The sequence below is a fragment of the Aulonocara stuartgranti genome, assembly GCF_965226115.1.
Source record: "Aulonocara stuartgranti genome assembly, chromosome: 9".
Classification (NCBI taxonomy): domain Eukaryota; kingdom Metazoa; phylum Chordata; class Actinopteri; order Cichliformes; family Cichlidae; genus Aulonocara; species Aulonocara stuartgranti.
The window spans coordinates 13,435,911-13,450,403 of NC_138960.1; the positions used below are offsets into that span (position 1 = coordinate 13,435,911).

At 38.4% G+C, this 14,493-nt stretch overlaps 2 protein-coding genes across 3 annotated transcripts; both read right to left on the bottom strand.

The window, feature by feature from the left end:
• Positions 1-396: 396 nt before the first annotated feature.
• LOC309714728 (V-set domain-containing T-cell activation inhibitor 1-like) lies at positions 397-5,918 on the bottom strand. Its single transcript, XM_082547390.1, has 6 exons — positions 5,847-5,918; positions 4,246-4,340; positions 1,585-1,899; positions 941-1,042; positions 811-851; positions 397-508 (listed from the first exon to the last, which is right to left on the bottom strand). The coding sequence occupies exons 2-6, from the start codon at positions 4,328-4,330 to the stop codon at positions 506-508; spliced, it is 546 nt and encodes a 181-aa protein (XP_082403516.1). The 5' UTR covers positions 4,331-4,340; positions 5,847-5,918; the 3' UTR covers positions 397-505.
• An 867-nt stretch (positions 5,919-6,785) lies between these two features.
• On the bottom strand, positions 6,786-14,476 carry LOC309714269 (V-set domain-containing T-cell activation inhibitor 1-like). Of its 2 annotated transcripts, none has more exons than XM_082546569.1 (6): positions 14,086-14,476; positions 10,538-10,855; positions 9,740-10,018; positions 8,663-8,757; positions 8,542-8,570; positions 6,786-8,237 (listed from the first exon to the last, which is right to left on the bottom strand). In XM_082546569.1, the coding sequence occupies exons 1-6, from the start codon at positions 14,150-14,152 to the stop codon at positions 8,150-8,152; spliced, it is 876 nt and encodes a 291-aa protein (XP_082402695.1). In that variant the 5' UTR covers positions 14,153-14,476; the 3' UTR covers positions 6,786-8,149. The 2 variants fall into 2 exon arrangements, with proteins under 2 accessions (XP_082402695.1, XP_082402694.1); XM_082546568.1 differs by having other exon boundaries at positions 8,542-8,576.
• Positions 14,477-14,493: the final 17 nt, after the last annotated feature.

Consider the following 14,493-nt stretch of genomic DNA (forward strand, 5'->3'; position numbering starts at 1 on the left):
GCTCCAGAGCAACGGTTTGCCGACCCCTGAGTTAGTAGCTAAACTCAACTTATCAGCAGTTTTCACAGACAAATCAAAGCTGCCTCGGTGAGTCAGGCTCATTTCTTCTCCTTAGATTTATTCTGTTGCACACCCAAAGCTCAAGGGTCCAAGATGAAGCTGGGAGGCATATCAAAATATTTAGGTTATGATTGTAAAATGAAAAATTTTCTTTGATAAAATCAAGCATTAGGATATGACGTGAACAAAATGGGAAAAAAAGGAAATTAATGTCTCAGTGTTCTTGCTCCTCAGTGCATGCATGAGTTTCTATGGCTCCAAGAAACTAATTCGAAGGTCGTCTTTAGCAGGTTTTTCCACTTATGAATGTTTGTGCTTTACTAAACAGAGTCAACACATTAGAGAGTTCAGTGCTGAAGCAGGGCTGCTGGGGTCTGCTTGGGTGGTGTCAGGTGTTTCACCATTCATGGTAGACCTTCCCTTTGCCATCGGCACAAGTTCAGCGTTACTGTTAACAAGATAAAAAAAATATAGGTTGAAAACATATCATCATTATGAATGGAAAACAGTGTGTTCAGTTCAAAAATAAACAAATAAACACCACATCCATCTGAATGTGCTTCATCTGATTCTCTGTTTTTCATGTCATGGATGTTGTTGAACGCTGCTTCACTCTGACACACTAATAAAATATTTTTGACAAAATAGCAGTTTAATTAGAGTCATTATAGACATCTGGTTTTATCTTCAAGACCATAACACTGTTTTCAAACAAGTTTTCATACTGTAGTTCATAAAACATTTACTCACATATGCAGAATCACTGTCTGTACTTTGTGGTTCTTCTTGCTCTGAGGGATTGGGGCCGGACAAAAAATCATACTCAGTAGAAAAAACATAAACAAATTGAACTGCAAAGTGAAGGGAAAAAGTCATTTACCTTTTCTGCGTTTATAAAGCATGAAGCCTACTGCTGCTACTACTCCTGTAATCACGATGGCTGCAATCACTCCTCCTAAAATAGCTCCTGAATTACTTGAACCTGAAAGAATCAGAAAAAGTCATTTGGCTCCAACCTCTCTCTTAAGAATAGAGTCCAGCATCACATGTGACACAGTTGATGGACCTGAAACCAGTAAGTGCGGCAACATCACTATGCTGACTGCTTCCAGATACATGCTCCCAAGTATGATCCTGGCATACTGCAAAAAATATTCATTCAAATCATTGTCTCGCTCACTCCTCATTCTATTGGACTTTTTGAAGTCAAGACTGTCATCAGCCCCTCTGCAATGAGGCTCAAGCTACCACAATCAGTGCTCATCCATCCCATTTTGTGTCTTGAAGGTGAAACTTGTCCCCTCGAGTCCAATGTCCCCGAGGAAAGCTCCTGGGTTCACAGTCGGCTCTGTAAGCAGGAAGTGATCTTTGAGGGGATCTTTGAGTGTGCTGTCATGATTCAAGTGTTCAGTGTTTTTCCATCTTGGGTCTGTTTCTCTTGTGTTCGCCCTTTGGGGCAGAGACCTGGTTCCACACCTGCATCTCTCAAAACGAAACGAAACGAAACGAAGTTGTTTTTTTTACCCTTTATCTTTAGGTTAATAAATGATTCTTGGTTTCTTCCGTCAGTGCTGGTGTAGCACTTGTATCTTCCTTCATCCTGAACCTCCACCTTTGTCAGCTGCAGTGAGGCATTTCCTGCGGAGATCTGGTCGTTGAACAGTGACGTCCTGCCTCTGAAGCGCTCATTCTGGAGTTTGAGCTGGTCTTGGTTATTGTAGAATGAGTGGACATTAAGGTCTCCTGCTGATACATGAGTCCAGTTGATGACTACATCTCTGCCACTATAGCTGCACCGTAACATGCAGCTTTCCATGAAAATGCAGGACACTTCAGTATCTGCAACAGCAGGTAGAGACACATCATCAGCGTTTAGCCCTCTGATGTTGGAGAATTACAAACTTTTCTCTCTTAATAAAGCCTTTTAACATTTTTCTGCTCCAGTTCAGGAAAATTTAACCCAAATATGCAGCACCGGTGTGGCGACTTTGATTAAATGATTTCCTGATATTCATCAAATTTCATCTTTTTCTGTGCTGTGCAGAGAACTTAAAAACATTAATGACACAATTTTCAAAACAGGCATGACAACTGTTTTTGATAAATATATACTGTATCTTGCTTTATTTGACCCTTAGCTAAGTTATTTCATTTATTCATCAAGTTTTTTATGTTTGTGAGAACATGCCACTGTAAAAGATTGGATTAGGCTGAAAACGTAAACATTTCCAGTTTTCTAGTATTTATTGAGTATTGAAGTATAAGTAAAGTGAAACACATACTGTTTCACATTGTCATGAATCTGCAGTTTTGTGTTAGTATATTTGAGTTCCTGTTTAGGTTTCCATTTATTTTCAAGTTTAAAGCTGAGATTCTTTGTAGGGTGAATTTTAATCCCTGCTGCAGGTCTTATTATTTTTGTAATGTTAAATCAAGTTTTATTGCATTATGCGGGTTCTAGCTACTGTTGATTATCTATAGAGTTTAGATGTTTTAAAACTCCAGTCCTAGTTTTGCACCCTCGGTCTTTATTCAACATAATTTAGAAAAACATAAATTGGTCATATGTGCATGTTTTCCAGCCTTTAACATTATAATAAATTAAATCATTTAGATTAATCCAGGAAAGGAAACAGAAAAAAGCTATGAGATAATAACACAGGCGACAAAATAAAATATGTTTTGTTGCTTTTGTGTTCATAGGTTTAAAATCTCAAACACTGACAGCTGGCTGTACTACAAACTCTATTTCCTGCTCTTTACACTCTGGATTACTTAAAGAATATGTCATGGGCCTGGGTGACCCAGAGATCACGTGTTATTTTTGAGTTTAATGAATATTAAGAGTTTTATTCGTCTTTCTTAATCCTTTATGGTTGTTTGTGGTGTGATCTGCCCCTGGTCACTCGTTTCACCGTGTGTTGTTGTGTCAATTTTGCTGCCCCACCAGGCCTGGAGAGTCCCTGCCTTGGAGCCACCCACACCTGGGATAATCACTCACTTGTTGCTGATCTGCTTAATCAAGGATCTCTACTTAAGAGAGCAGTGGAGCAGCAGTCAGTGTGGGATTGTTAAACTTGGAATTCAGTTAGTGCTCAGCTCATAGAGTCGCATTGGAATGGTTAATGTGTTTTGTCGGCCGGTGGATAGGACGGTACTCATTATGGCATCTCTTGTTTTCAGGGTGATTACGGAAACGTGTGGAGGGAGCAGCACACTGTTAAACACATGCATCGAGGAGGACTAAACATTACCACGCATCACAGAGAGGAATCACGGCATGGGGAATTGGGAAAAACCACACTTTCTCCATTGTAAAAGTCCAACATTTGGGTTCTCCTTCAGCCAATATGTTTCAGTGACCTGTCAGTGAGCACAAACTCACTGCCTACATCCAAACACAGTTTAAACCACCTTCCCATTTTATAGATCTCATAGTTTGTATACTACGAGTATAGTTTGTGAAATTCCCGCCTCCACTCCCACACACTGAATGTTTTCAGTGTTATTCAGTCCGTTTCCAATAATTACATTTCCTGGAAGTTTGGGCATTTTTTTTCAATGAGAAATAGGAAGTAAGAAACGTGCAGTAAACATGTTTTATTAAATGGCATTATATATATATATCTATATATATTTCTATATTTCTATATATCTATATAGATATATATACATAAATCCACAGACCAGGCCCTGCTACTTTTCTTTTTGCTGTTAATTAATAAACATATGTTCATATGTTACAGTCACAGTTTCAAGGGACATTTAACCTGACTTGAAATTGTTTTTGTACCTTGTTATTTATATTACACTTTTCCTTTAACTATAAACTTCACACAGTTACACTGAGGGTTTGATAATTATATATTTTGCCTTTGTGTATGTTTAATGAAATCCTTACTGCTGACACTTTGAACAAACTCACTATTGTGCAGTCAAACATTGTTTAAACCATAGTCCTGCTTCACTGAATAATGACGATAAATAATAAAGAGAAAGAACATGGTTTGTCTACACACCTTTCTGAGATTTACATCTGAGAGTTTTGCCCTGGGAGCTTTTAAGTTTGACTCAGAGTCTCTGTCTTTATTACATTTCCTCCTTTATTTGGCTTTCTAAACAACATGACATTGATTTGCATTTATACTAAAATAACGTAATAGGTGTAGAGAACATCTCACTCACCTCCTCTTGCATGAGTCCACTGGAAAATCAGGACCATCAAAAACACGACACATTTGATCCCAGCCAGCATCCTGCTCATTTTCATGCTACGCTACCTGAGTGTTCAAACAGAGTGAACAGTGATGGTGAAATCTGACCCAGCTGGTTCTGTTGCTTACGCCAGCGTAGCGTGTTCACTGTGAAAAACAACACACCCTTCATCTAAATACATTTTTGTGACATACTAATGGAAAGTTAATCAACAACTGCTCACAGTGTTCATGTAATTAAACTGTTCAAAGAGGTCGGCTGCCCAAAAAATGGTTGGGTGAATAAGAATAAAAAGAACCACAAAAAAGGAAATATTTCTATAATATTTCACAGACACTGTCTAAGGCTTGGTGAGTGTTTGGCAGAATGTCATTCATATTGGCGTTGCTGTTAGCCTTGGCCTGGGTTCTCTTGACCAGGTGCTGAAGAGGTAAAGCTATAGAAATGCCCTTTTTGGTATAATGTGGAGCACGTTACTGACTCAGTATAATGTCTAACCTGTAGGATAAAAATCCTGTGTTAGATTCTCCTTGTCTGACTGCAGTGCTGTAAAGCTGTCTACTAAGCAAGGTCATTTCTGCAGGTGTGATACAGGAGGAAGAGAATTCCCTCTGAGGTTGTTTTACTCTTTTATGGAAAATATTCAGGTCATGATTTAGTTGTCATGTTGTACTGTAAGATTATTTTTCTCAATGTGTAAAAAAGTGTCACTTCAGCACCCCCTGCTGGAGAAAAAGGTAACAGCGATTTATTGTTAGACATTATTAATTTTTAAAAATGAACTAAAACTAAAGAAAATAAACCAGTAAGTAGTGAAGAAGAATAATCCATTTAAATGCTTTTCATACTTTTCTATTTTGAAGCATCACAGAAATCTGATGTCAACTGAAATGCTGTGCTCATACGAAACCAACATTTCTCCCGTGGAGATCCTCAGAACATCAGTTGATTTACCCTGTTCAGCTCCATAAATACATGGTTTTAATTTGAACCACTAAACTTTACATTTCAGCTATAATAAATTAGCTGAAGAAAAACAACAACAATCATTATTGTTGTTGTTGTTGTTGTTGTGTCTAACTGTATTAAATACCTCTGAATAGCATTCAGTCCAAATAGCTCTATCAAAGAAGGGAGGATGGTAATTAATTACAACAGAACTGTGTCACATTTAATTTTACTTATTTTTGGCTTAAAATGCTAATTAGTACTAAGACCATAATTACTGTCTACATAGCCTGATCCCACACTCCAGGAGGAGCCAGAGAACACGGAAATAATGAAATGAAAGCATTATGAGAAACGATGTAAAGAAAGACATGTAAAGAAAAACTGTAGCGCTGGTTGTACAACAAGAACTGCTGCCTGATGTTTGCCACCTAGTTTTCTAAGAAACATGTAACTCTCGCTACGCAAGTATGCAGGAATGTTTCCGCCTTCGTGCCCACGCCGACTGAACCGAGAGGTTTCCTGGTTTCTTTGTTTTCTTAGATGTAAACCACATAACTGTGAAGAGATCATTGCAATTACAGTTTTTCCCAATTGTTTACACACATTTTCTAAAAGCATGCCTCATATTGTCATATTGCAAGAGTTGCAACTGCAACTACTAGCCTACAGTAACAGTAGGGTTGGGTTGGACTCCTTATCCTGCTTCCCTCGTTGTCATTCCATGAACAAGGACATGGTGTGCAATAGTTGCCTGAATTTCATCAGTAATGACTTCTCTTGGTCGTCCTCCCCCCTCAAATGGAATTTTATCCTGTTCAGTTGGTCTGATTAAATCATTAGAAACAGGTGTGTTCAACTGTGCGTTGTTGTGTGTAAAAGATGACAGCTGTTATACAAGTGTTAACTGTGTTTATTGACTGAGCATGTGTTTAAGGTTTTGAAAAAACGAGTTTATGAGTTTTGCAATTTGTGCCTAAGACCCTGAACAGTGTTTAAGGTTTGGACAAAAGAAGATTTTATTCAACTACTAAGTTTAGGCCACTGAGAATTTGGTTTAGAGAATGAAGTTTAGTCTTTGCGGAAGTCAGTAATGCCTCACTCACCTCTTCTTATCCACTAGGAAGTAACAAAGCTCATCTAATTTAACCTGCCTTCACCTAGATGTTTGAATAACTTTGGTCGGACAAGCTTTAAAAAAAGTTAAAGATCTATGGTTATCTCTTACAGTTTGAAAAATCTTAACTAATCTTCATCACAGCTGTGTTAGTATAAGAAGGTTCTAATATAATCAGTGGTGTTCAAAAAAGTAAAGGCCACTGATAGGAAGCCTGTAACCTACATGAGGTCCTAAATTTCTCTAAATTAATTGTTTTTAATTGTTCTAAACTGCTGTAGTTCCTCCCTTGGTCCAATAAACTACATTTTGGAGTAAGTCTGTCTTTGTGTGTGTTACTGTGTTCGTCTTTTAGAGAACAAATGTGCAGATGTTGCTTCCTGCAGGAACTGCAGAAACCATCTTCAGCTACTAAACATGGACTGAAAAAAAATTGTTCTTAATATATTTTAGTCAAGTTGTTTATTTAGTGAAGTTTCTTATGCATTATATACACACACATACACACAAAACATTCATTTTCGAGATGGCAGCATTTGAAAAGACACAAGAACCTACGAGTTACTAGTTGCTGCTCCTGTTGTGGAAGTTTCCATTTAATAAAGCCTGCAGACAAACGGTGGATTGTAGCTAACATCCTTTAATCAAAAAAAAGATCAAAAAGCCAAGCTTGGTGAGAGAAGCCATCGCTGGGGCAGACAGTCAGCAGTGTCGCTCCCTGAGCCCAGCATGGCCCTGGGTTAAATACCCCCTACAGGAACAAAAAGCAGGACATAGCTGCTTCAGACCATCGGCCTTTCCCCCAAAGAAAGGTTCACACTCCCTTGCTACCTCTCACAGTCGTTGAAGAGACAAAAGACTCTTCCTGTGAAGTTGTCTGCTTCCACCAACAATCACCCGGCTGTTCAATGGCATGAATGTGTGAGACATTGAGCCATACTAAAACCCAGTGGCACCAAGGCATTATACAGTAAAATAATACATGAATAAAAGAAATTCCTCTACACTCCTCAGGTCTTTCTCTCACCCACCTTTTATTTTTAGCTGCCCTCCGAGACACAGCAGGTGAGATCCTGTCCTGGTGACAGTGTATTTTTACTACAATACAGTACAAATCCACCTTAAGATGTTCTGCGTGGTTCTTCCAGCAGCTTGACGGTCTCCCCTCTGTGTTTATTAAATGCCAGATGACTCAAACAACAGCTGCAAACTTGATCATCTCTGAAGTTTGAAATGATGTCTGCTGCACTTAAATTAAACGGTCCCTCATCTCAGCCCATTCAGGACTGAAAATAGTTAGTAGCTGTAAACACTGTGCAGGATGTCAGTTTCAGACATTTACATTTATGTTAAACTGCATAAAACAAATCAATCATATGTAAACACAAATAACAAGAAAAAAAAAAGTATCTCTCACATCATCTAAAACTGTCTTCAGTGCTTAATATCATTTTTTCGTTCCACAGTAGAAGAACACATGTTGAAAAGCTACCAGCTCAGCTAGTAGCTAAACTCAAGTTTATCAGCAGTTTTTGACAAACAAATCAAAGCTGCCTCTGTGACTGAGACTCATCTCTTATTCTTTGTGTTGCACAACCAAAAATCAAAGGTCCAGAAGGAGGCATATGAAAATATTTAGGTTATGACCAAGAATCAGCATAGATGAAAACAGAATTTTAAAAAAAAGTGTCCTTGCTCCTCAGTGCACCTATGAGTAACTAAGTAACTCATTTGAATGTCGTTTTCAGCAGGTTTTTCACTTATGAAAGTTTTTGCTTTACTGAGCAGAGATCCAACACTCAGGAGGGTTCAGTGCAGGGCTGAAGCAGAGCTGCTGGGGTCTGCCAGATGTTTCGTGGCAGAGCTTCTATTCAGCTCCACCTTAAGTTCAGTGTCACTGTCAAAAAGATGAAAAGAGACCATTTAGAAACATGTCATCATTATGAATAATAAAAAAACATATACAGTCAAAAAAAAAAAAAAATCACCACATCAATCTGAATTTGCTTCATCTGATTTTCTGTTTTCATGTCATGGATGTTGTTGAACGCTGCTTCAGTCTGACTCACTACTAAATCATTTTGACTCGACAGCAGTTTAATTTCATTCATTATAGACATCTGGTTTTATCTCCATGACCATAACACTGTTTTCAAACAAGTCATTTTTTATTTAGTGTAGTTCAAACAAGATTTACTCACGTATGTGTTTTGTTGGTGTTGCTCTGAGGAATCGACTTTAGAAAAAACAAAAAACAAAACATAATCAGTATAAATAACATGAACAAAATGAACTGCAAAGTGAAGGGAGAAAGTTATTTACCTTTCTGCGCTTATACAGCACGAAGCCTACTGCTGCTACTGCCCCTGCAATCACGATGGCTGCAATCACCCCTGCTACAGTAGCTCCTGAATTACCTGAAACAGAAGAAACAGAATCACTTAAAATGTCTTTTGGCTCAAACCTCATCATGGCTCTGAATGGGATAAGCACCCATGTCCCACTACATCATCATTATTATTATTTTTGCTTTATCATCAGAATGTGGTTTAATTAGAATAATATTATTAGAATATACAGTAATGAAATCAGAGTTTGTGTTTAACTGCATAAAACTTGATAAAAACGTGTAAATAACACTAAACTTGATCATTAACCGATTAAGGTCTAAACTGTATGTGAGAACGCTGCATTGCACATGTATGTTAAAGAAAATTGACCCCGTAACACAAATTGCGGTCATAAACATTTTGTACTTCGTAGTTGTGAGTTTTGTAACCTTGTAAACCAAAATATCTGACAATTTTATGTCTGTGCATCTATAGATGAGAATTTGTGTTTGTAAAAATAATTACACAAGTTACAAATTGTTTTTTGTTGAGGTCTGGTTACAGATACAAAGCAAAAAACTACGTGTAAAACTGTAAAAAACTGTAACTTGTGTTTTACAAACACACACAAATTCTCATCAGGACTCAGTACACATTTGATTTACAAGTTCAAAATATTTATGAGCACAATTTGAGCCCATATGTAACACCGATCATATCATGTATCACACTCATACATCATATTTGACAGATGAGATTTTATGAGTTTTTGAGAGTTCAGAGAGATTTTTTTTCCTGATAAAACTCAATAAATTACACAAAAAAAATCAAGATGTAGCCAAAACTATACAATTAATTAATTTCTCATTTTTTTAATTCCAATTACAAACAATGTGAATTTATTATTAATCTATTTTGTGAATCATGGTTTGCAGAGTTAAAATTGATTTCAACACTCTGTGTGGATTTCCTTCTTGTATGACAAAACATTATCTGATGTCATTTTAGGATTAAGGTGAATTTAACATACAGTACATCATATTACAACATTATTGTCTTCACTGCTTACTTTGTTTAGATGAGGTGGAGGGCCAAGTTACACTCCTCTTGCTACGGCGAGTGCTGATGGTGCAGCTGAAGGTCAGATCAGTTTCGCTGTCTGAAGGTGTCACAGAGCTACTGATGTTGTAGAGGTGTTGCTCAGTCTCCTGCATCCTGGTGTTGCACTTGCTGTTCACATTGGAGGGAGGACTGGTGGACCAGGTGAGCTTAGGTTCAGGGTAGATCCCCTCTGAACAACAGGTGAGTGTGTTTCCTTCCCGCTGAATGTCGACTTCATGGACTGGAGCTGCAGAAAAAAGAAAAGAAAGACAGAGTTTATGTTCACATATCTTTATGGGTTCTTTTTTTAGCATTTATAAAGCAAGTACGGTGAAAAAGCTGAAAAGGAGAAATATAGTCAAGTGTTACCAGTGCTCGATTTTTCTACACCGAATGATGTATTTTAACTGAACTTTTTATGAGCAGGACATCTTTGTCATTAAATCAAGTGTTTCATCAAAAGACTAATTGTAGTGCTTTTCTTTATTCTCATACATTTTCTGGACTGCATCAGTAGCTGCATTTTCTTTGCAGGTCTTTTACTTGCAGATATATACTAGATCTAACGCCATGACCTTAAACTTTATTCACAGTCAATACATACATGCATGGTACATGATATTGTTTTTTATTTATATTTTAACTAGAGCTATTTCTGCAAAAAATATCTGAATATAAGTAGAAACATTTATACATACACTTGGAGAAAATGATAAAGATTAAAAACATACATTTCTTTAAAATGAATGCATTGTGTGTCACGTACCATCCATTTTTAAATTGATAAATGATTCTTTGATTCCATTTTCAGTGCTGGTGTAGCACTTGTATCTCCCTTCATCCTGAACCTCCACCTTTGTCAGCAGGAGTGAGGCGTTTCCTGAGGAGATCTGGTCGCTGAACAGTGACGTCCTGCCTCTGAAGCGCTGGTTCTGCAGTCCAAGCTGGTCTTTGCCTTCATAGAATGAATGAACAAAACGGTTTCCTGCTGATTGCTGGAACCAGTGGATGATGACTGCAGTGCCTCCCTCAGAGCTGCATGGCAGCATGCAGGTCTCCATGAAAATGCAGGACACGTCGGTATCTGCAACAACAGCAAGATACACATGATCATAAAGTAAGATCTGCAGCTCAAAACATTTTTAGATGCTTTAGAGTGAAAATTGGTGCTGATAAGTAATGTTTTACTGAGAGTGGGATAAGGAAATGCATGTATAGAATTAAATGTCAAACCTAGTAGTCCCCCAGAAATAATATAACCCTTCCTCCACCACCAAATGTCTCTGAGCTGACAGGACTACAGCCGTAGTACAGACTACTACTGACCCTGAAAACAATCTTACTATGCCACGTCGACTGGTTTCAATTCCTCATTTGATAATTTCTGAATTATACAAGCCATTCCAATCCTTTCTCCTCCCAGCTTGTGTCTTTTTTTCCCCATTAGCTCAGATTTAGTGGGAGGGACAAAGATACAAAGATGGAGTCAAAGAGAAATGTGCAGTGAATGTGCATCACAGGTGAAGACGATCATGGACGAACCAAAGCAAGAAGCAAAAGACAACTATCAAAGTAAAACAGGAAATAGGAAAAGAAAATACTTAAAGGAGGCTCGGATGGATGAATGAGACAACATTCAAGGAAAACTCAGACGGACATTAGAAGGACTTCAGACAAAACTGAGAGCAACACCAGAGACAAATAAAAATCAAGACAGAAGCTGAAAACAGAAAAGTATCTAAAACTAAAAATCATCAGGAGCCCAATAAATTTAAACATGAAAATACAGTAAATTACAAAGCAAGAATTGTAAACTGCAGACTGAAGACTTTCCCTGTGCCACAGGCTAATGTCTCTGCTCTTTCCAGCTGACTCCAGAAAAACAGTAACTTGGTTTCAGTTAAACAGGTTCTCCAACAATCTTTTAGAGTTCTTAAGAACAGATTTAATTTACAGCAGTGATGCCAAAGTCAGCGCATCATTTTAAATGTGTATGTAGTTTGGTTTCTCTGTATAACCATTTTAGTTATTTTACCAAGTGACCTTTGACCTGATTTATTAAAAATATGAGACGTGTGATAATGTTTTTAGAGTGAGGCATGTAAAGGCAGGGATGTTTTTGTTTGTTTCCTTGTTGGCAGAAGGTTTCGTGTTGAGCCGACACATGGAAACATTGCTTTGTTGCGTTGTCCAAAACTGATCTTAGAAAGATTGTGTCCCTGTGACTCCAGAGGAAAACATCTGTCATGACTGACTCATGTGGGTCTGAGTGAGGCACAGGGATCAAGACCAGCAACCTTAAAATGTGGATCCCAAAGATCGAGCACCATAAATTCTGTCATTTCAGTTCCCATAGGGAATAATTCACAATCATTACTACTGGTTCAAATTCATTGTTTAAATATAAGGAGTATGAGAACGTGTTCATTTCTAAACTTACTGATGTCTCTATTTGAAAAAAAACAAAAAAAACTTAGACTTCATTTTTTAATCTCCATTTTCTACTGAAAAGCCCATCGATAACTAATTTAATTTCTTTTTGTAACAATAACAGCAAAAATGTAAAGGACGCTCATTTCGAGCCAGAACTCTGAACTTCGATCTAATTAAAGGAACTGTTATTAAAAGATGTTTCTGTAAGAGAGCGTATTCCTCCCTCGACAGACCCAACACCACGGTTCGGATAATGTTTTTCGACTTCTCTAGCGCCTTTAACACAATCCAGCTGAGAGAGAAGTTGGAAGCTATGCAGATGGAGGCTCCACTGGATCAGCAACTACCTGATAGGCAGACCACAGTTTGTGAGGCTGCAGAGTTGTGTGTCAGAGAGTCTGAACAGGAACATAGCAGCAACCCAGGGAACTATTCTGTCCCCTTTCCTCTTTACCATCTATACATTCGACTTCAAGTACATCACATAAACTTGTCAGATGACATGGCCATTATTGGAAGTGTGGAGATGGGAAGGGAAGAGGAGTACAGAGGACTGATTGGTCACTTCGTGAGGTGGTGTGACGTGAACCACCTGAAGCTGAATGTGACCAAAACAAAGGAGCTGGTGGTGGACTTTGGCAGAAACAGATCCTGACCATCCCCTGTCTGCATTGGTGGGACTAATGTTGAAATAGTCACATCCTGTAAGCATCTGGGAGTTCAACTGGATCACAAGCTGGAGCGGTCTGCCAACACGGACGCTGCCTACAAAAAGGGACTGAGCCGGCTTTGCTTTCTACTATGGTAAATGGCCTGTATTTGTGTAGTGCTTTTTCTAGTCCCTCAGGACCCCAAAGCGCTTTACACATCCAGTCATCCACCCATTCACACACACATTCACACACTGGTGATGGCCACAGCCACCCTGGGGCGCACTGACAGAGGCGAGGCTGCCGGACACTGGCGCCACCGGAGCAGTTTCAGCGACATGTTCCTTTAACCTTGCTGTCTGAGGGAACGTTGCAGGAGGTCGTTCCTTTCTGCTGCCATCAAACTCTTTAAATCATTCACGTGGGTCAGATCCACACATGTGGACCAGAATAATCCCACCTCAATGCACCCTGTCACTTTTGGACACCACGACACACACACTTGTCCTTTTATGTTAATATACATGTATATTTATACCTATATTCATCTATTTATCTTTATATTTATTTATCATTACTCTATGAGTGTTTGTTGTTTATTGTATATTTGCTGCTATGACAACTGATTTTCCCTCTGGGATTCATAAAGTTTCTCTGATTCTGAAGTGTGACAGCCAGCCCTGATCTACCGTATATTCTCTATTTTCCTGTCACCAGCAGGTTTTAGATGTAGATACAAACTGATTGTTTAAACCACATTCCCATTTCACTGAGAGTGATAATATTTAATAATAAAGTTTTCAGGAAAATAAATCACAAACATTATTTGTCATGATCCTGCTCTGTGACCCAACGTTTTGAGTTTATCATTGGCTATTGTGTTGGCAATTATATTTTCTGCTTAGTTTGTTCCTATTCTTGTCATTTAGATTGCCGAGACTTAGTCTTATTTCATGTTTGTTTCTATTATATTATTCTCGGGCTGTGTTCTCAGTTCTGCTGCCTCAGCACAAATAAAGGTTCATTTTCTATTTCTAAGTTCTGTCTTGGAGACATTTGTTGGTTTCTGGTTATGACACTTCTGCCTCTCCTCACACATTCAGCTTTTTTTGGAGTTTCTCTCGTTGCACTTCCTGGTATTTGTTTTCTCGAGTAGTTTTTTCAGATTAAAACCAGGTAACTTCTGTTTACACTGGAGTAAGCTAGTGTGTGTAGTAAATGGCTAACTCACCTCCTCTGGTTAAAGTCCACGTAAATGTCAGGAGCACCAGAAACACTGCGCACTTGTTCCCAGCCATGATCCTGTTGTTTTATCCGTTTGCAGGCGCATTAATGTTGAAGGATCTCAAACTCACCCAGCCTGTCTGTCAGGTAGTTCATATTAACGCACTGAGAATGAGGAAAACGCTAATCAAACTTCGCCTGAATGTTCAAGGTCAGCACGGAGACACGCCTTACAATAATTAATATTAACAGTTTGTAACTTCACCTGCACTAACGTGCAGAAGAGGCATCTGCTGATCAACGGCAAACCGAGTTTCCGAGTTACAAACAATAAGAAAAACATTTAGAGACGAGTCCCTCTCTGTCGAGTACTGCGCAGAAATTACTTTCGTTTTTATTGAGGGTTGTACTTTGT